General features: G+C 50.3%; 2 protein-coding genes and 1 non-coding gene across 4 annotated transcripts in view; 2 read left to right on the top strand and 1 right to left on the bottom strand.

Moving 5' to 3' along the window:
- Window positions 1-734: 734 nt before the first annotated feature.
- COX4I1 (cytochrome c oxidase subunit 4I1) lies at window positions 735-7,017 on the bottom strand. The gene is made up of 4 exons (XM_007468418.1): window positions 6,945-7,017; window positions 2,506-2,673; window positions 1,762-1,893; window positions 735-871 (listed from the first exon to the last, which is right to left on the bottom strand). The coding sequence occupies exons 1-4, from the start codon at window positions 7,015-7,017 to the stop codon at window positions 735-737; spliced, it is 510 nt and encodes a 169-aa protein (XP_007468480.1).
- A 1,397-nt stretch (window positions 7,018-8,414) lies between these two features.
- EMC8 (ER membrane protein complex subunit 8) overlaps window positions 8,415-21,616 on the top strand; it is a 16,369-nt gene continuing 3,167 nt past the window's right edge. For both annotated transcript variants that reach the window (XM_007468417.1, XM_007468416.1), the window contains exons 1-2: window positions 8,415-8,894; window positions 17,318-17,394. In XM_007468417.1, the coding sequence (XP_007468479.1) occupies window positions 8,664-8,894; window positions 17,318-17,394 (308 nt within the window). In that variant the 5' untranslated portion in view covers window positions 8,415-8,663. The remainder of the gene's footprint in view (window positions 8,895-17,317; window positions 17,395-21,616) is intronic.
- TRNAE-UUC (transfer RNA glutamic acid (anticodon UUC)) lies at window positions 13,798-13,869 on the top strand. The gene has a single exon. It is a non-coding gene; the product is annotated as a tRNA-Glu (tRNA).

Here is a 21,616-nt window from a genome sequence, read left to right as displayed (position 1 = left end):
CTTCCCTTCCCAGTCACAGCTCCCCACCGACCCACCCCTGCACCAATGCTGCTGGGAGGCCCCTCTGCACCAGCTCTACTCTGGAATCTGTTCTGCTTCCCCAGGCAGGGGCTCCAGGACCCAGTGAGGGGAACGGACGTTAGAGCAAGGGGATAGAACCACAGCACAGACAGAGGAGCCCCCACAGGACGCCTGCCGGGGGCTCGGGCAGGGCTCCTCAACTCCTGCCCGGCCTACGACTGGCTTCACTGTTGCTTCTTAGATAAAAAGGCAGGAGCGCAGAACTCGGTCTGCCCTTCCCAATCTCGTAGTCACACACTCCAACCAACATCACAATTTCAAGGGGAGAGACAGTCCCAGGAGAAAAGCGACCACGGTGAGGTCTGTCAGTCTGGCTACTGTGATGGGGATTTAACTCTCATAAAAATCTCTTGTCAAAACGTCCCATACCATAGGACTCTATATTTTTAGTTTTTATATGCTATCCCCTAATAAAACTTATTTTTGCCAGTTCATTTATACCCAAAATGTACTTACTACAAACACCTGGGAGAAACTTACTGTGTTTCAAACGACGCTTTCATTTCATTCAGTTATCATCAAAGAAGCAGCCACAAGGACATCACGTAAACTGCTCGTTTATTAGCACTGGTACTGGGAAAGAACACTCCCGTAAACGTGCGCAGCTGCAGGGAGGTGACAAGGGGGGGCTCCGGCGTGCGAACGGCGGGTCCTTACTTCTTCCACTCGTTCCTGTCGTAGTCCCACTTGGCTGAGAAGCCCTCGATCGGGGCCACCTTCATGTCGAGCATCCTCTTGGTCTGCTTGGCCACCCACTCCTCCTCAAAGGTGTGCGGGATGGGGCCATACACTGCAGTCCAAAACAACTTCGTGAGGCAACGCTGTCCTGACCAGGTGTTTCCAAGCCAACGCGCTACACGGGTGAGGGCTTCCCCCATCTCACTGGCAACCCGAGCAGCACAGTCATCTGCCACTTGACAGCCACACGCAGGCAAACACACTGATTTCGAATCCTGGGCACTGATAACTCGGTATTTCCAAATTATTCCTTCGTTTGTAAAAGCAAGCAATAAAATGCTTAAGCTAAAAGCAGAACGTCCTCTCTCTAGGATACAGAAAATGGGTCTACAGGCAAGCACAGAGCACAAACAGAAGGAAAGGTGACACGGGGGAAGAGCAGAGGGTCACAGGTCTGTCACCAAGCGGCGTCCACAGGCAGGCCACAAATACAGGATCACACCTACTCAGCATGGGAAGATACCTACTCGACTGGACAGAGAGAATGCAGGACAGGCAGCACTAGAACAAGCAAGCAGGCAGCCCAACGCTGGCCGGGCAGAAACTGCTAGGTCCGAAGACCCAGAACTCCGGTTACTGAGCTGCAGTCCCCAACAGCTGAAACAGCCCTTGACGTGTCAAAATTCCCTTCTCCTCGATCTAACCTCCACTACTCCTTCCTCTGACAACTGACTGGCGGTGAGCAGAGAAACCACTACTGGATACGTGGCGTGCTGCACAAAGGAAGCCGTTCGTGACCGAGTATGGCCCGCTCAGAATACAGCAGACTCTGCTTACACCACTTCTGTTCACATGAGCCAGTCTCTCAAACCCGGTAAACAAGCTGGGGATGGAGCCCAGGAAGGAAGCGCCGATTTTGTGTGGAGGCCCCATGGCCCGCTCTTGGGCACTGACAGATGCAGCTGCTCCGGGTACACGGCCCCTTCTCTCCCCGCCACTCACCGTACAGTTTCTCCCAGGTGAGGATGAGAGCAGTGAAGCCGATGAAGAACATGGCGGCGCCCACAACTGTCTTCCACTCGTTCGTGCTCCTGTTCATTTCCGCGAAGCTCTCCTTGAACTTGAGGCGGTACACTGGGGACAGAAAGGACAGCGCTGCAGGCGCAGAGGGCCATGGGGACCGACAGCCCCTCCGCAGGGCGGGGCTCCATCACTCCTCCCCACAACACAGGGGCGGCAAACATACAGCTAGGAACACAACACAGGCCTGAGGTCCGGACGCACCCACGCACACTTAAGGGGGAAGGAAGGAGATGCATGAAGTTATGGAGTTTACTCTGGGCACAAAAAAGCAGTGGAATTCCTTCTCCTTTAGATGAAGGTTTAAGGGTCTGTTTAAGCCCCTCTTTCATGCCTCTTTCCTACCTCTTTCCTACCTGACAGTGAAATTTCACTGATCTTCCATCAGTAATTTACAGCCAACCCAGTCCCACCCAGGGAGGCCCCGAGAAGCTACTCTCACACGCTAGGCCCTCCGCAGAGCCCTGCTCAGCAGCTCTGCATCCCTGTTCCCGCTCCTCCCCGGGGGGGCTGGAGCCCACAAGCCTGGACAAAGGGGCCTGGGCCCTGGACAGCCCCACACAGCCACAGCACCGCACCCTCCCCAGCACGCTGGGCTCTGGGCAGCAGCCCAGGACCAGAATTCCCGCCCAACGCAAGCTGCCCTTGCTTCCCTTCAATACCCACGTTCAACTTTCTCATCGATGGAGAGGCTGCTCCAGGAGGCCTTCTCTTTTTCCTTCAGGGCCTTCTGGCTGGCAGAAAGGCTCCTGACATGGGCCACGTCGGGCAAGGGGTAGTCACGCCGGTCGACGTAATTCGGGAGAGCGTAGTCTTCACTCCTTACAACACTTCCTAAAACATGCAGTGGTTAAATATTTGAAAATTCACACAGGTTCAGAGTTACAAACAAGGCGGTGCTTCTAAAAACCAAATAAGTACGCGTACGTGCACCCTGAAAACTTCAGTTATCCCAGGGGCTGCGGCCACCATTCCAAACAGCCACAGGACTGTCATGTGCAACACGGAGCAGGCCTGTCCTGAGGGGCCCAGACGGCAGAGTGAGGCTGGCAGATGGGTAACAGCAGCGCTTTTCATCACAGCAAAACAGAAACCTGCCAGGGGCATCGCTAACAAGGCGGTACTTCCAGCAACGACCAGCGTTCATGCAGAGGTCAGAGAGGGCGCTCAGGTTCCCTGGACTGGACTGCAGACTGGACTAAGTGAAGGCCCTTCTGCAAGGGACTCCAACTAATGGGGAAGAACAAAAACAATATAAAACTCATGAAATGGGCTTCCCTGGTGGCGCAGTGGTTGAGAGTCTGCCTGCCGATGCAGGGGACACGGGTTCGTGCCCTGGTCCGGGAAGATCCCACATGCCGCAGAGCGGCTGGGCCCGTGAGCCATGGCCGCTGAGCCTGCGCGTCCAGAGCCTGTGCTCCGCAACGGGAGAGGCCACAGCAGTGAGTGGCCCGCGTAACGGGAAAAAAAAAAAAAGACTCATGAAAGAAACAAGGCTCAAAGTTCAGAAAGATAGATGTATGAAACGCTGGTTACTGCACCCCTGCTTATTACAGCAAAATATCAAACAACCTGTGTCCAACCAAGGACGCACTAAGAAGCTGTGCTCCTTAGAAACGCGCCATCATGGAGCCATTTGGCCTGTTCAACAACGGTTTACCAAGCACCTACCGTATGCCAAGCGTGGCTCCAACCTGGGATCTTCAGTGAACAAAGCAAACATTCCTGCCTACCAGTGTCAACATGCTAGAAGTGGGAATCAAACAATAAACTACAGAGCATGTTGGGAAATGAGAGATCTGGAAAAAAAAGGCAAGCAGAGGAAGGGAACCAGGGGTACATGCATGGCAGGAAACAAGTTACAACAGTACAATGAATGACAGAGATCCATGTGCCCAAAATGGAAAGAAAATTGTGTACCCACCAAGTCACAGAACACTATCAGGGTTATGTTTTCTTTTTAAAAAGCTAAGTTACATGTAGATACTCACAGGTATGTGTAACTAAACACACAAAATCCCTGGCAAGTTAAACCCAAGCTGTTATCAGTGGAAAGAGGAGAGGACAAAAATGAGGATTCTGCTCAAAAAGTCAGAAATTTTAGTGCCTTCAAGCAGGTGTGTACCCAGGTATTCTTCCAGTAAAGAGCAGGAAAAAAAAGGAATATCTTCAATTTTATTTAGGGTTTTCCCTCTGCAAAAAGCTGTGTTCAATTCTACCCTACATCTGCAAGAAAATTTTGTGTTCCAAACTGATTTAGAGGTATGAAGTCCTGCAAAAATGCTTCACCTCCATTTAGCTTAGTCCCAATGATTAAAATCTCCGCAAACATGTTAACAGTAGTGAAATAAAACCTTAAGTCTTAAAGCAGTAAAATTTCTCTAGATGCGTACCTGTGACTTGCAAGTGCCTACCGTACTTATATATTTATATCCGACCTTATCCCAAAAGGATTTGAGACGAAAATGGCTAGAATTACCTTCCAATTTAAAAACTCTCAAAATGATGAGTGGAGTACAAAGCACTCAGGTTACACATGATTTATTAAAAATAGATGTTAACTGGGGTCATGAGAATGTTCTACAATTGACTGCGTGATAATGGCACAACTCAGTGAATGAACTAAAAACCACTCAAGTGCACCCTTTAGTGGGTGAATGTGTGTTATGTAAATTCCATCTCGATAAAGCTGTTATAAAGACGTAAATGCTCATAACCTTCGAGCACTCTAAGCATAAAATTGCACTTTCTAGAACAAGAATGGCCAATTCGTGATCTCAGGGCTGCCAAGGGCTCTTCAGCACTTTGGGCCTGGTCCCCCGGTAAATGGGGGGCGGGGAGGGGAGTGCGGAGCACAAACACATAAAGGTTAACACACCAAGCATTCCTGTTAAAAAGAGAGAAAAGCAAAGACTTTGCATTCTAGTGCATATTTTAGCATGTCCATCCTCAACCTGGATGGATTTTGAGGAGCCTCTGCTGAGGCAATCTGGTGAATCTAAGCTCCCCTCTCAATCAGACGTGTCACCACACAAATATCCAAACTTCCCACGAGGGCTACCAATGGTGCTCCAGACTGTGATATTTTATGTGGAAAACCGGTTCATGTATTTGTGTGCGACTTGTACAACTAAAACTTTAAAATTAAAGGACGAGACTTGTCTAATGGACTGCAGTTCTCTCCACCTGCCTACCGTGTGCTGGAGACGCGGCAATGAACAAGCCCGGCAAGGTCCCTGGCCTCCAAAGCTGGTGCTCTAAAGGCAGGTGACACTCAAACTACCCCAAATCCAGTCTCTAAGGAAGCACAAAGCAAGGTAAGGCAGGACAGGTGGTCAGGAAAGGCTGTTCTAAAATAACACCTGCACGGAGGTTGATGATTCGAAAGAAGCAACAATCCACACCTGTGGAGCTGAGGCAGGAGCGGCCAGCGTGGTGCATCTGAGGAACAGAACACCCGTGCGGGCTGGGAGCCTGAGCCCACAGGAAGGGCTGGTGTGGGCTGCTCTTTGCCGCTCTGGGTCTGACGTGACAAGACCAGCGAGGCTGGGCGCTGTTCGTACTCCAGGCACAAGAAGCCAGCGGGGGCTTCAAGAAGGGACTGACTAGATCTGACCCCCTCTGCCTAACGCAATACCCTAAGAATAAATCACGGCCAGGGCCACCAAGGGAGGTTCGAGTTGACTTCTTACAGAAGATCCGAACGACCAAAGGGACATGAAGGAACTCCTGGGGGTGACGGAAGTACTGAAAGTCCTGACAGGGGTCGCTGTTACACAGCTGTGTGAGTGCACCTAAATCCGTAGAATCGTAACACCTAGAAAAGATAAATTTTCCTTTCTGTAAATTATACTACCAACTAAACTAAGCAAACAAACTAAAAGCTAAGGAAATATATTAGCAAAACCAAAATGGAAACGAAATGTAATTTCTGTCCCACGTGACTTGCCAGGCTTTTAGCGAAGGAGGGCTTCTTTCTGCATGTATTAACTCAACAACTAATTTTTTTCATTACCTACTCATTTAAATTACATATTTCAATAATACTCTCACTAAAATGATCTGTTTTAGAGTCTGTGTCCATAGTGTTGCCCTGAGCAATACCAGCAATATAGAGACATGTAAGACAACAGGATTGCCAATCAAAGGACACAACTTCAAGGAAAAATTCACACACAAAGCAACTCAGGCAACAGCTTTTGAGCCCCTGGATACGTAAGCCTTGCTCTCTGACTTTATCACCCACCTCTCAAGCCTTGCCCTCGACCCCTCAGTACACAACCTGCCATGCTGACTTGCATTTCCTCCTTCTGCTTGTTCTCCCTCAGACTGGAATGCCACTCCCATCTGGAATGTGAGGTTAAACCTACTAGCCCTTCAGCAGAGCAAGGCCTTGCCTCTAGAAGCCTCCCCTGTACCCCAGAGGCCAGGTTAAATGTTTCTCCTCAGGGTCCATCTCTTACTGAAACGCTGCCTTCATGTATCTTCCCTCTCCAGACTGCAAACATTCTTGGGGAATGATTTCATATCTCATATTCTTTTATTCTAAGTGCCTAACAGTGACAAGTACAAAGAAGATGCTTGATAAATGCAAAACTAAACTTGCTATGTGCCAGGCACTGCACTAAGCTGTTTACATATATTTCAGGTGAGGAAACAGATTCCTAAACTTGAGTAACTAGTCCAAGGTAGAAATGAGATTGAACCCAGTTCAGGCAAGGAACTCCAAGCTCCTTCCCTTCCACTGTCCCAATAATGTAAACCATGTTCAAGGTAAGTGGCTGGGAGTTTTGTCGGAGGAAGAGAGTGTTAAAGTCAGGTATAGTGGGGATCTCTTAAAAGGGGTGGAACTTGAACTTGGACCTGAAAATATGGGAAGGGAAGGAAAAGGGGGGAAATATCAGTACAAGCAAAGACTCAGACCAGAATTCAATATGATTCATAAATAACTCTCTAATCTAGAAGTTTGCCCCATTAAAATATTTATACCTCCCCTCAAGTTCCTCATCATCGTGATCAGGATCTTAGCCATCTCAGCCCTCTGTGTTTGAAACGCCAGCACAGGGCCTTAAACAGAGCAGAGCAAAAAGAAAAGTTACACTTACCATGTGCCCGTACACACACCGAAGTGGAAATTGCTCGCTTGCCAATTAGGCTAAGTACTCTGGTAGCCAACATCCTGAAAGATAAAAACGTACCTTCCCTATGAATAGCGTAAACACCTATTAGGAATGATTCTCCTTTTTGCCCCAATGCATTCTGGAAGTCAGTGCACTTCTTTTTTCTTCGTCTCCCCCTAACATAACTGATCCCATTACTGACTCTGAATTCACAAATTAACCCAGGATGAGGTTTTTTTTTTCCTCAGCAGCAGTCAGCACGTTTTAACGGAACTTCACTAAAAACCAAGCATCATATGCGTGCACTTAAGGCAATTCGGAGAAAACTGGGTTTTTGGGCTTTTTTGCATATCGTTCCTCTGCTTTTGTTTTTTAAACATTGGCTTTCTTACAAAGACAAAAGAAAAATATTTTCAAAGGAGACTCTGGAAAAGCTAGAATGTGCTGCTCTGATGGGCTCCATTGTTCAGAGAAAAAAGTCAACAGTTCAAAGGGACGGTGGCACGCACTGCATTCATTATTTGGTTTAAGACCTAATGTGTGCACAAGACAGGAAAGGGAAACCCGGGAGAAAGGCTGCAAACAGGGCCCTGGGCCACTTCCAAACCCCGCAGGACAACGAATGACCTGGATGACCCACCTCTCACCTGGGCCTTCAATGAATCATGCCTAGCTCCCCTACCTCCCCCTCCCTTAAAACTGGACGTTTCAGGGGACCCCACCGATGACGAAGAGGACGCCAAACGCATTCAGAAAATACCCATTACGGGCAGAATAAACAGAAGCATGACATCACGGTTGAACTCGTTCCCGTTTCCCGTGTTTTCTCCCCCTGCCTGGCCCGCGCGTGGGCGGACGCCGAACGCCTGCCCCTGAGCCCCGTTACACCCGGGGCGGTGGCGCAGCACCTTCTGAAGCGGTGGCCGGGAGCCCGCAAAGCGACCTGCCCTAGGGTGCGCGCCCGCGGCCAGCGGACGCTCCAAGGTCAAAGCCGAAGCCAGGCCGCGGCAGCGCAGGCGAGGACCGGCCGATGCTTCTGGGAGGCACAGAGACCGCCACCCGGCGGCTCTGGAGCCCGAAGCCCCCGCCGGCCGGCCTCAATGTCACCGGGATCGGAGACCCAGCGCCGGTTCCTGCTGGCGCCGCTCGGCGCGCACGCAGGCCCGACGGCTCCCTGCGCCCGACCCTCACCAGCCTCGCGACGCAGACCGGTCGCCGCCGCCTCACCTGCCGCCGCCCAGCCGCTGCTCACCGTGCCCGCCAACGACCGCCCTCTACGCCCCGGCTGCTCACGACCGGAAGACGGCGAGGCCGCGCCGCGGAGCACCAAGGGATCGAGGAAGACCCCACCCCGCGCCGACCGCACTGGAGGTCACAGGACCGGAAGTCGGGGGGCGCCGCGAACGTCGTAAAACGCAGAGCCGGGCTGCTTTCCGGCGGCCGCTGGGAGACAGCTTTTCGGCGGCGACCGGCGAGAGGCGCTAGGGGAGTTTGATGTGGGATCTTCGGTCTTTCCCGGGGGGAAGCCGGCGTCGAGAGGAGCCGAGCCCGAGCGGGGCCTGGCCTGTGGGGGCCTCCGCCAGCCGCGGAACCGCGCCAGGCAGCCGCCGCCTCGTCCCACTTGTCCCCTGAGGCGCCGCGCGGCCGGGCAGCGGATCCAGGCCTCGGCCGGCGCCGGGCCTCCGGGACGCTCCCGGGCTCAGCATGCCCGGGGTGAAGCTGACCACCCAGGCCTACTGCAAGATGGTGCTGCACGGCGCCAAGTACCCGCACTGCGCCGTCAACGGACTGCTGGTGGCCGAGAAGCAGAAGCCGCGCAAGGAGCACCTTCCTCTGGGCGGCCCGGGTGCCCACCACACCCTCTTCGTGGACTGTATACCCCTCTTCCACGGCACCCTGGCCCTCGCCCCCATGCTGGAGGTGGCCCTCACCCTGGTAAGCGCGGGAAGGGTCCTGCCTCGGAATCAGCAGGGCAGCAGACCGCCTGGCGATCAGCTTCCGAGTAGTCCCAGCTGGAAGCTCACAGTGGTCCAGCCGGAGTCTAGACCCACCCCCGAGGTAGCCGTGACCACGAACGGACGACCCGCGAGGGCGCATAGGACTTTGCCTGCACTTAGCAAGGGCCCGCAGATGGCAGCTCGTAGTGGCAGCAGCCGCAGGAGCGATCTTAACCGTCCTGGGTGTTTTTAGACGCTTTAGGCGACGAATAATATATTAATTTTCTCACACCAGTATCCTTTATAGAAACAAGCCGTCGTTAACTGAGCGATGATTTGACAGCGTTTGTATTTGGGATTTTGAGTCACGGGAAGTTTTGACACTGCGGTTTGGCTTTTGCGCACCTTCGAGGGGCCGGATCCGTGTCTGCTTGGGTGTAAAGGCTGCGGTTCTTCCGACCCCGGACCCCGAGGGTGGAGACACGTGTAGAGGCAGCGTTGGCCTCACGGGCACTGCTGCCCGAGAATGCGCCCGAGCGCTTTGGAAGGGAAGCTTGTCTGTCCTCCTTAGTGACATCTAGAATGCACCCGTGGTTTTAAAAGCTAAAACCCGCAGATGGCAGGTTTGTGGAATTTAAAAGCCGGAGCAGACATGCCTTCCAGCCCGCACACTTCTGTGGGTCTGCTCACGACTGGTCTCTTGGAGTACAGTGAGAAAAGATGTGGCATAGGGATAGGCTGGCTGGTCCTTGAATCCTAGGCAGTGCTTGTTGAGGCGTGGTGACCCATAAAGGAAAAAAGACCACCGATGAATTTGAGTTGAAACCTTAGGGGAAAATAAACTGTAGACTCAGACCTGCCTGGCTTGAGGTATAGTTTTTCGTATACATATAAACTATGATACTAAAAAGAATTAGTTGATTATGCAAAAAGTAGTTAAGTTTGAGAAGGTGTAGGTAGAAGTCCTTTCTCTCTACCTCCCAACGAGTAGAATGAATCCATTTTGTAACTTACCTAATTATGACACCCATGTAAATTCTTGGTAAGCAGAAAGTATCTTTAGACAAACGGTCCTCGCCTAAGCTTACTGGGCACATCTTTGAATGCCTGTTAAACTGAGTCATTGTCTGAATTTCTTCATATCATCTTGGGGCAGGAGATAGATAAGAAGTAGATGATATTTATGAAATCAACCATTTTAGCTCCTGAAGAAATAGCTTGTCAGTAGCAAAGCATCCCTAGGGTGTGCATGTGTCTGTCTGTTACTTCAAGTCTTTTCAACCACCTGTCTTGATGTTCGTTATCAAGGGAATTGCGTGGTGATTAGATATGTGAAGTGCATTCACTTGCGGGGACTAGGTTAACCAGTAGCGCTAACGCAGGATCATTCAGTTCTCCAGTAGTGTCAGGCCGGTGCTGGGGGAGGGATATGGCTATGGATCAAACACTGTACCTGCTTAGCGGTTGAACTTGTACCAAGCGGGCAAGTACAGTAGCAAAGAGTAAGTGCCATATCAGGAGTTAAGCAGAAAGTGGGGAAGGTTCAAGTAACCCAGCCTTCCTTCAGGGGGTGGAGGAAAACCACTCAAGGCAGAGGGAGTAGCCTGTGCAAAGACCAGGAGAAAATGGGGGGAGGGGTATCTAGGGAAGAGCTGAGTGTAGAGTGTAAAGCGGCCTGGCATGGAGAGCGGTGAGCAGCGGGCAGGTGGAGTTTGGGCTCCACCGTGAGGACAGGGAAGCCGCTGGAGGGGAGTTGCATGGTCACACGTGTGTCCTGGAGTGATTGCCCCAGCCTGTAGCAAAGACGATGTCGGAAACAGGAGTGTATGTAATGCTAGAGGCAGAGAGGTGGCCTAAACTAAGTGCACTGTGGAAGCAGAGGAGACAGACCAGAGAGAGCCAGGAGGGAGAGTCCACAGCGTTCAGTGACTAATCGTGTGGGGACATAGGGAAAAGGAAGCAAGGGTGACACACCTGTATTTCTGACTTAAGCGTCAGAAGGACAGTGGCACCATTCGTTGAGCGAAAATGACCTCTAGTGTCGACAGCTGAAAAATGGGTATGAAACTCAGAAGATGGGTTGGCTGGAGACATAGATGGGGGACCAGTAGCTTCTCAGTGACTTTTGAAGCCGTGAGAGCAGGTCCTGTTGCCTGGGACTGTGTGTAATGAGTAGAGAGCCATGGACAGAAACCTGAGGAGCTCCAGCTTCTGCGGGGTGGGTGGAAGGAGGGAAGTCAGCAGACTAGCCAAGGTGGAGCCAGGGTGGGTAGGAGGAAAAGGTGTGTTGCTTTAAATCCCTAGAAAATCCTGTCAGAAATAAAGAGCATCTTAAAGGCAAACTTGAGCCTCACTTGGAATTGTCAAAATAGGATTAATTCTTTTCATTCTTAAGTAAGCTCTACAGAGTTAAAGGGTTAGTTCCTTATAAATGCAATACTTGAACGAATTAAATATACCAACTGTAAGCAAGGGCATCGGAGTCGCCTTTACATGAATTTTCCCCAAGGATTAGGGCTGTGTCCACCATTTACCTGGGGAGGGAAGGTGCCCAGAGGGGACCTTGACTCTTAAGGCAGGCCCACTGCCACAGCTTGTTAAGGGGCACTGCTTGAGGCCTTGTTCTGACCCTGTTCCCCCTGCACCACTGCACGCTGCACTCCAGACTCACCTTCCAGCATGTCCCCAAATGTGCCCTTCAGTGTTTGGGTCTGCTGTCCGGCAAAATTAAGTGCCACTAGATTCTCTGCGCTTAGCTTCTTTTCACACAGTAGAAACTAACAGCCAAAGTTTTATCCTTGCCACGCAGTAGTGGTTTGTGCTTACTTTTCTTCTACTGATCAAAACTTTGAATCATAGACTCAGAATTTGAAAAATACGAGAAAGATGTCAACTGAGTACAAATTAAATAACTTTCAAAATAAAGTTATAAAGGAAAATTTGCAATTTGAGTCCATCCACAAATTTTGTATTAACAATTAAGATATTTAAGTTTATATCATTCAGCTTTTGACTTAGCAACTTTATAACCTGAAGGCAGTGAAAAAATCTCAGTGTATGGAGCCATGTTTTATCAGCTACAGAAGATGTAGTTTTAATAAAGCATCTAAATCCATAAAACTGTAAGCGAGGCCTAATTCTCACAGCTTGTTTCTATTCAGGGAGTTTCGTATTGAGTTATTTTTGATAAGTGGGAAAGACTGACTTGATATGCAGTCCATCAAAGGGCAGCCTCAGATTCCTTTGCAAGGCTTTTCATTATAATTTTCCATTAAAAAAAATATCCTTGCATTTCTGGGTGCTTTCTATCTTTTTTTTAAGTACTTATGCCTGTTAATTTACCCTTATAACCCTTTGACGTAGGTAGGGATGGAATTATTTCTAAAAGCAAAAATCCATAAAATGTCAGTAGGGAAATGAGCATAAACCTACTGTTTCCCTAAGCCCTCTTTGCCCTCTTCCCCCGTCGGTGGCTTCCTGGTGCCGTGGAGCTGCTTTTCATTACATTCTGCTCCCGTGACTTCCTTCTTTGCCGGTTGGTCTAGTCACCGTGACTTGGGTCTAGAATTCTTTCTGCTGCCTCCACATGTGCCTTCTCTACTCATCTGCACAGGCTGCTGCCCCTCTGGCTTTTGGCTCACCCCCTGCTTCCTCCTGCCCCCTTTTCTCTCCAGAACATAAACGTGCTGGCCTGGGAGAGGGAGCTGGCTGCTCTGGGTTCTCCTTTCAGTTCTTCCCCTTGACCTTCACCCTCTGTCCGCATGCCATTTACCTCCAGAGCTTTTCCTCCTCGGAGCCAGCTCCTTTCCTGCCACAGAAGAATCAGCAGCCGACTTGAGAAGGAGCTTTTCTTGTCCGTGAAACTAACAACCCCTCTACTTTTAGAAGCCAAGGCCTGCTCATTGCTGCAGACAGGGAGGCTGACAGACACACCCAGCTTGTAAGCGGCAAACATGGGAGCAGTGCCCTGCTGGGGGCGGTGCCCTGCTGGGGGCGGCTCGTATCAGCTCCCTGCCTCGCCTACTTCATGGCTATTACATAGCCACATGAGGTGGCTGATGGTGCTTCGAAAATTACAGAGTGCCTCATACGTGCAAATGTTAGCGAGATTGCTGAGAGAAGCTGCTTTCTTTGTGCAGTCTAACTGGGAACGGATGAGTTGGGCCCAGGGCCTTCAGTCGTTCTCCTATGTGTCTGGAATGGAACGAGCCTGAAAGGGCATTGAACAGAGGGTGGCAGACTTAGGCCAAGGTGAAAGTGTCCTTTCCCTCTGAAAAGTAAAAGAAACTACATAAGCAAACGCAGGATTTGGACCCTGTATTCAGAGTCACTTGACGAGTTTCAGAGTGTTGCCCTGAACTTTTTCATTTTGATCGTTCACAAGATGCATCACGGGAGTAGGGCATCTTAGCAGCAAGATGAGGAAGATGGAAGCGGATTCGTTGAGAACAGCGGTCAGACAGCTTCTCAGTTCTTTTGCCTTGTCCTGCCCCACTTGGGAGGGAGCGAGTTGCCGTTTGGGCTGACTTCAGGATTCTGAGGGCCCTCGAGCTGCCTGCCCCACCCCCACCCCCACCCCCGACTGTCCACACTGCCCGCCTCCTCCCACACCCTGACTCTTACTGCCCGCCGGGTCACTCTCACCGATGAGGTCTGGTTCCACTGAAACTTGTTTACGCTACCTCTGTGGGCTCTGATGGCCAGTTCTCCATTCCTCAACTGGGGGCCACTTGTGTCTGAATCTGGACAGCTGCGGACAGGCTGAGCCTGCCTGTCACAGGCAGCCACACTTAACTTGGTCGTTCTTTTTTGAATCATTGAAAGGTTTCTAAAGCCAAGCCAGAGCTTTTGTGCCTCGTTCACTTTTGTGACAGCCTCTTCAAAGAGTTCTACTAGGGAGATCCCTGGTGGTCTAGTGGTTAAGACTTAGCGCTTTCAATGCCGGGGCCCAGGTTCAATCCCTGGTCAGGGAACTAAGATCCTGCAAGCCATGCAGCATTGCCAAAAAAACAAAAACAAAACAAAAGGGCTTCCCTGGTGGCTCAGTGGATAAGAATCTGCCTGCTAATGCAGGGGACATGGGTTCGAGCCGTGGTCCGAGAAGATCCCACATGCCGCAGAGCAACTAAGCCCGTGCGCCACAGCTACTAAGCCTGCGCTCTAGAGCCTGTGAGCCACAACTACTGAGCCTGCGAGCCACAACTACTGAAACCTGCATGCCTAGAGCCCGTGCTCCGCAACAAGAGAAGCCACCGCAGTGAGAAGCCCGCGCACCGCAACAAAGAGCAGCCCCTGCTCCCCTCAACTAGAGAAAGCCCACGCGCAGCAACAAAGACCCAATGCAGCCAAAAGTAAATTAAATAAATTTTTTAAAATAGAGTTCTACTAGAAGTTCAAGGTCCTGACATTATTTTTCTGCTGCAGTTTGGTTAATAGGCCCTTGGAGTTTTACATACAGGAATTCACCCCTCGTTAGGTAAAGGGTAAGTTGAGGTCTGCATTGTGTTTGTCACAAGAATCATCCTTCATGTCAAGTGGCTCCTCTGCTCACTGAGTGCAGGTATAAGGTGACACCATGTGTTTGCTAAGGATTGAGTCCTGAACCGATACCTTCAGCCCAGGAAAGGGATCTGGGAGTAGCTTAGACTGCTCACTAAAGACTGCTGTGGGAGTCCCTGGTGGCGTAGTGGTTAGGAATCTGGGCTTTCACTGCCATGGCGCGGGTTGATCCCTGGTCAGGGAACTGAGATCCCGCAAGCTCATGGCCATGAGCTTGGCACAGCATGGCCATAAAAAAGGACTCCTGCTGGGGATGGTCAGGATGGCAGCAGCAGAAAATAATTATCTTATATTAAACGTAGCTGTGGTGGGCCAAAAAATGGCCCCCCAAGATGTCCACACCTTAATCCTTAGAACCTGTGAACGTGTAACCTTACGTGGTAAAAGGGACTGCAAATGAGATGAAGTTAAGGATCTTGAGACGTGATTATCCTGGATTGTCTGATGGACCCAGTGTCATCACAAGGGTCCTCGTAAGAGGCAGCAGGGTAAGAGAGAGAAGAGTTGTGACAGAAGCAGAGGTCAGAGTGGTACAGCCACCAGCCACACCTAGGGTGACCCCTAGGTGTCGGAAAAGGCAAGGAATGAATTCTCCCCTAGAGCCTCCAGAAGGAATCAGCCCAGCGGACCCATTTTAGACTTCTGACCCGTAAGATAAATTTGTGTTGTATTAAGCCACTAAGTTTTTGTAACTTGTTACAAGGGCATTAGGAAGCCAGGACAGTAGCCAAACTCGGGATACCATCTGTAGTTGTGACTGGCTATAAGAACAGCCCACACCACAGGGCTGGGAGAGGGGCACTAAACTGGGCAGGGGTGAGGGGCACCTCAAGTGAGGACACACTCAAGAGACCAGTCTTTGATCAGAAACAAAGACTGAGACGGCTACACTAAAGGATGGGCTAACTTATGGGTTTGAGTTCAGGGAATGGGGTCAAATGCCAAATTTTAGAACAGGGCTATGCCCTTTGATACCACATAGAGATACATTTAGAAAGAAATGAAAGAATTTGCTGCTGTAAGCAGCAATAGAGAGTTTCTAGAACTCATTCCTTTAAGAGGTGATGGAAACAAAGTATAAGTAATTGTGGAATAATTTGCATCAAAGTTACAGTGAAAGAGCCATTATATTTTGTAGACATGGCTCTCGTCTTTTGAGTGGATGACCAAAACGTCTAATTCGTTCACTGAGCCTTGGTTTTGCCCAAATGTGGTAATTTGTGAGCTCTTAGGAAGCCAGAATTCTTATTCTAATCCTCGTGTGAGCGAGGGAACCTTGGTCTGTAACCATTCTGTAATGTCTGCTTTTAGTCATAAAGGAGACTGTTGGAGACCCAAACCAGAACTTGAGAAAAAGAGCAGTAGAGCTATGTTTAAAAAAGGAAAAAAATAAGAAAGAAAAGGAACATTTTTAACCAGTTACTTTGAAAAACTCGAGGATCAATTTTATCTCTTCTTTTGCAGACTGAGGATAGAATTTACTGCAGTGTATTATTAAAATTCCATTATGGCAAAACAGGATGACCTTTTGTTGCTTTGAATAATAGCATTAGATCTGCAGGATGCTAAATCTGATGAGAGAAGAGTGGCATTATAAAACAAAAAAACTTTAAAAATCCGCTGCCATGCTCCCATTTAAAAACATGCCACAGAGAAGGGTGTGCGCGTGCACGCGCATGCCTGTTTACCCCACATCCCGGCATGATGGATTTTTCATGGTGTGTTGCTAGGAATACTGAGATACGGTATTAAAGCAGTTGGCTTTGAAACAGACTTATATTCCCAGGCTGGCTGTGCTAGCTGGCTGTGCAAACTTAGACCCTCTCCGAGCTTTTTAGTTGGCTTATCTGTGAAGGATTGATTTAAATGATCTTGAGGCTTATTGAAGCCCCAGAATGCCTCAGTGCTTCATATTGTCAGAGAAGGTGGGTAACTCTGGTCTCACCTCACCCGTGGCACTGTACCCATTTAATATATGTCTACACTGGGGCCTTGTTCTGGGACTGGGGAAGGAGGTCATTCCTCGTGTCCAGCCCCACCCTTCCGAGTCATTACAGGGTCCTCCTCTGTGGGAAGACCCCACCTCAGTGAGAGTGGGAGCCCAGGCTCTTGTTTGCTTTCTCCGGCCTCACGTGGACTGTGGAAAGCAAATTGGGGTGACCTTCTTTCCCCTGAACACCCATTTCATTCTTGTTTTTTTTTTTTTTTTTGGCCGTCCTGCTCAGCTTGCAGGATCTCAGTTCCCCAGTCAGGGATTGAACCCGGGCCACAGCAGTGACAGCCTGGAATCCTCACCACTAGGCCACCAGGGAACTCCCCCATTTCATTCTTATAGGGAGGGGCACTGTACCCATTTAATATATGTCTACACTGGGGCCTTGTTCTGGGACTGGGGAAGGAGGTCATTCCTCGTGTCCAGCCCCACCCTTCCGAGTCATTACAGGGTCCTCCTCTGTGGGAAGACCCCACCTCAGTGAGAGTGGGAGCCCAGGCTCTTGTTTGCTTTCTCCGGCCTCACGTGGACTGTGGAAAGCAAATTGGGGTGACCTTCTTTCCCCTGAACACCCATTTCTTTTTTTTTTTTTTTTTTTTTTTGGCCGTCCTGCTCAGCTTGCAGGATCTCAGTTCCCCAGTCAGGGATTGAACCCGGGCCACAGCAGTGACAGCCTGGAATCCTCACCACTAGGCCACCAGGGAACTCCCCCATTTCATTCTTATAGGGAGGAGGATACAGGGCTTATATCTGACTTGTCCCAGCATCCAGGGGTTGTGGGGGGGGGGGCGGTTCCCTCTGTTTATTGAGACTTGATATTTAAGGGAAAATCATTCACCTTTTCTTCCCAAATTTTGTTCTTCTTTCAGATTGATTCATGGTGCAAAGATAATAGCTATGTGATTGCTGGTTATTATCAGGCTAACGAACGAGTAAAGGATGCCAGGTATGTCCATGCAAAACCCCTCTGTGGTCTGAAAGAGTGATACTGTGAGGGAGATGATCTCTGATGCACGTTTTGACCTCTGTGGTCTCAGGATGCAAAATCTGTTAGAACGCCTCTGGGCCCTCTGTGCTTGTTTATAGTATTCCAGGGGGCCTGCGGTATGGGTAATTCCAAACAACAGTAATTCTAAACATTTATATTAACGTTGGGATTCTGTTCTGTATCTTCTTTATTTTGCTTGAAGGGAATTCATGTGATGAAAGCAACAGTCCAGGGCCTCCTGTTTCTATCCCCACTCAACTGTGTCTTGCTTCCCATTCCCAAGGTGGGAATGATGTAGGGCATAGCATTAGGAAAGAACTCCACTCTTTTGGAGGGTTAAAAAAAGAGTAACTTTTAGGTTTGGTGCTCTTAAGGTCTGATGCTTTGATGAAAATGTGGTGTTTGCTGCTTCTTTCATGTTAGGTTCCGGTTTCTTTTATCCAGCTATTTGCACCCACTGTGATTCTCACTGATGAGCAAAGCTGAGGTCTTTGCTTTATTTCTGCGTCAAAGTCCCAGAAGAAAAACACTTGACACCCTGTAGTTAGAATAATTTGTGGAGGACTTAATAAGGCGGTTGCTTCCAGAGGTGTGAACGGTATGTAAGAGAACTCAGGAGAGGGTGGTGCAGTCACCTGGAGCTGGTGACAAAAGCTGGTACCTGCGCTGCCGGAAGGGGTAGGGGGGGTTGGGTCAAGAAGTCCGGCCTGAGGAGAAGCGTGCCCTCTGGTCGAGGGGTACGACCAACAGCCAGCCTGATGGGACCTCACAGGCCCAGTCCCAGAGGAATCAGCACCCTGACCAGCCAAAAGCCAGAGGCAGAAGCCGGGGTGCCCTCACACGCTTCCCTCACGTGGCCAGGCGGCCTGGGACGCGGTGAAGGACCCCAGACCAAAGTGTCTCCTGGAGTCACATCCGCTTGCCCAGCAAAGGCAAGAAGCTGGACTCACAGCGTTAGGGCCATAATACAATAAGCTGATGAAACACTTCAGGGATGGAAGCCGTTTTGCCCTAGAGGACTGGGCCCAGTCGGGACTCAGAGGGAGACAGGGTCACCGGCGCAGACTCCTGTGAAAGCCTCTGCGTGGGCCACGGCGCAGGGGCGCCCTCTGAAGCCTGGCTCCCACGCTCTTCCCGCCCGCTGCCCATTCGGGCTCTCTCTCAGGTGCATCTCTTGTTGACCACACCTTCCTTTTGAGCCCACCTGCCTCCCGGGTGCTGATGAGCTGGGGCGTATTCATGGCCTATTCATGGCCCGTGTCAGTCTTGGTCTTTGTTACAGGAAAGAGGCTGCAGGGCACAAAGCGCCTGTCCCGGGCCAAGCTCTGTGCTGAGCCAAGCTGGACTCTCGGCCCTTGCCCTCGAGTTACTGGATTGAACACAAAAGGCACCGAAACCTAGGCCTGTGGTGCAGGCCCCCAGGCCCCATGCTGGGAGGGTGGTACAGAGGGCTGTCCAGCAGTAGCAGGTAGGCATTGAGTCCATTGCTGTGACCAGAGGGGCCCTTGGGGAGGGGTGTCATTTGAACCGGATGCTTGCGCGTGGCAGGTTCCTGTCATGTGCAGACGTGGAGAGCAGAGGGAAGAGTGCGGAGGGGGGGACAGCGTGATGCAGACACCGGGTGGAAACCGGCAGGAGTGCGGGGCGCACGCACAGAGGGGGCGCCAGCAGGTGAGGCCACCCTGACGGCTGTGAGGCATTTCACTATTTTGTAAGCAGCGTGGAGCCATCTTTGGAAGGTTTCCCGGAAGCAGACAGTACTGTCCCGCAGCTGTTCTCGCAGGAAGGAGAGGATACCGGGCCAGAGGTGATGGCGCTGGCTTCCTTCCTCCCCCGCCCCCAGTCGCGCCCACACAGGCTCTCCCCTCCGCTGCCTCACTTGGCTCATGGCCTCTTCATCTTCCTGCCTCTGTTCGGACCTCACTGCAGCCCAGCCTAGAATTATCTTGCTCAGACACCACTTTCATGCTCTTCACACCTTCTAGAATTTCCCAGGTCCTTCACCTGCTCTGCTCAGGAGGTCTTCATTCTCCCACTGAAGCCAGTGTCTAAGTGCCTCCCAGCCGTTGGTGAGAGCTGTAGAGAGCGTGGTGGGCGGTGAGACAAGTGTGTCCAGTAACCCTCTGGATCCCTTCTGACCCCGTGAGCCTCGGCCATACTCTGGGATCTAATCCACCCCTCCAGCGTGTTTGGAGTAACCCTCCAGTCACTACCACTGGGCTTTCTTGGTGTCATCCTTTCGAATCCTCACAAGGGCACTCAGCGGAAGAAACTCCAGCCAGAGACGCTCGCTGCACCAAAGCCACACAGCCAGGAAGCTCAGAAGCTGGGATCACGCTGACTTCCGTCTTTGGTACCATTTGCTTCTACCTAGAAAACCTTCCCTTCTCTCTTCAGCCTCGCCTAGCTAAAATTTTGCTCCTCTTTTAGAAACATTGGCTGATTCACATCGTCTCACAGCATAAGCTTTGGAGCCAGGTTAGACTTGGATTCAAGTCCTCAGTGACTTACTGATTCACCACTTTGGCCTCAGTGGTCCTGTCTATAAAATGGAGCTAAAGAGTTCATCCCTCGGAGAGTGGTAGTGAGGAGGGCAGAGCGAAGCCACATGCAGCGTGCTTATTAACTTTGTGTTTGATTCCAAGTAGAGGCCGGTCCTGTTACTAGTCCTGCGATTACCTTTTTTAAAAAAGGATCATTGAGTCACTGTTTTAATCGAGAAAAAGAACTATAAGGTGTTTGTAACTAAAAGAACTGTAAGGTGTTTGTAACCTAAAAACTTCAGGTTATCCCACCAAGTTTTATTTGATCATTTCACAATTGCTGGAGCTTTGCTTCATGATAAACATTTCATGAAGGGTAGATTTCAGTACCAGGTCCAGTGCCTTGGCCTGAGGTACATGCTCAGTAAAGAGCTTTTAGATGTAAATGTAAGATCTCAGTCACAGGTAGATGCCTAGTTTTGTGTGGGTTGGGAAGGGGGACTGGCAAGTGGCTTCCGTCTCCAGGGTCCCCACCGTTGTATTTGGCAGCTGACTGTTCACAGGAACAAGGACTTGTGCAGCCTAGTTGGAAACAAAGTACTGACCTGACTGTCACAATGTGACAATCTGACATTAGGAGTGGAGCAGGTCGGTGTTAGAGACTAAGTGTGAAATACAAATAAGAGGTAAGCAAAATTGGTAGTTCTTTGAAATACTTTGGCAATTCATTAACTATTGTAAGTTTTAAGTTCTTTCAAAAGAACACGTGTTAAGTGTGAATTTGGGGGCACCTGAATTGAAACATAATAAATGTTTCTCAATCCCCTTCCCAATAAAAGTCACCAAGGACTATGATAATCATAAACGTTAGGATAATAGTATTTTGCCAGTTTCTTTGTGGCACATGCTCCTAGGGAGAAGATCACGCTCTTAGCAAACGCTGGCTTTGTTTCCCTTCGCACCTAAGGTGTGAGTGAGCGAGGACCCCGGAGACTCGAGCGCGGTGCGCCTTCTCCGCAGTGGGCGGGCGAGTCAGCAGGTCCCACTACGCCGACTCCTGTGAAGCGCTGCCTTCACTTTGAGGGCTTTCTGGGGTGACCTGAGGGACAAGAATCCCTGAGGCCCTTTCTCTATTAAACTGTTTTTTTGTTTCATTTTTCTTAACACGATACTGCAGATAAATAATCACACATCTCTATAAATTCTCAATTTTAAAAGTGAAAATAGAATAATTCGATAAACTTATTTTTATAAAGCATTGAACCAGCTTTTTTCACCTCAATCACAAAGAAACAATTGTAATTGTATAGTGTGTTTCTCTGTGGCTCTGTCCCTGCTTCAGAAAGCTGAGACTCTAATTGTGCAGGGGAAAAAGATGCACAAAAAGACAACTGCATACCAAGGCTTAAGTGTTTAGAGAGGGGACTAATGGACCTCATCTGAGGCAGCTTGGCAAGACGTCCCAGAGAGGATGGTGTTTTCTGGGCATTAAAGATGGAAGGAATTGAGTAAGCAGAGGTGGGCGCCGAAGGGCATTCCAGACCGGGAGGGGTCTGAGTGGGGGGAGGGGTGTGTGAGGAGGAGACGTGCAGACATTTCCCTGGGATGGAAGGCACACAGCGTTGCTCTGGGGGTGGGAACGGTAGCTGGTCCCGTGGTGAGAGCGGCCGGGTCTGCCAGCCTGAGCACGGGAGCGG

The sequence above is a fragment of the Lipotes vexillifer genome, unplaced genomic scaffold, assembly GCF_000442215.2.
Source record: "Lipotes vexillifer unplaced genomic scaffold, Lipotes_vexillifer_v1.1 scaffold23, whole genome shotgun sequence".
Lineage (NCBI taxonomy): Eukaryota > Metazoa > Chordata > Mammalia > Artiodactyla > Lipotidae > Lipotes > Lipotes vexillifer.
The sequence above is the reverse complement of the archived record's forward strand: the minus strand, read 5'-3'. Positions and strand labels throughout refer to the sequence as shown.

Bases quoted from the DNA above. Each gene is read 5' to 3' on its own strand.
- COX4I1 (XM_007468418.1), bottom strand. From the start codon at position 7,017: ATGTTGGCTACCAGAGTACTTAGCCTAATTGGCAAGCGAGCAATTTCC. The intron at 2,674-6,944 runs GTAAGTGTAACT...TGCATGTTTTAG, and splicing joins GGTGTGTGTACGGGCACATG to GAAGTGTTGTAAGGAGTGAA. The intron at 872-1,761 runs GTGAGTGGCGGG...TTTGGACTGCAG, and splicing joins CACCTGGGAGAAACTGTACG to TGTATGGCCCCATCCCGCAC.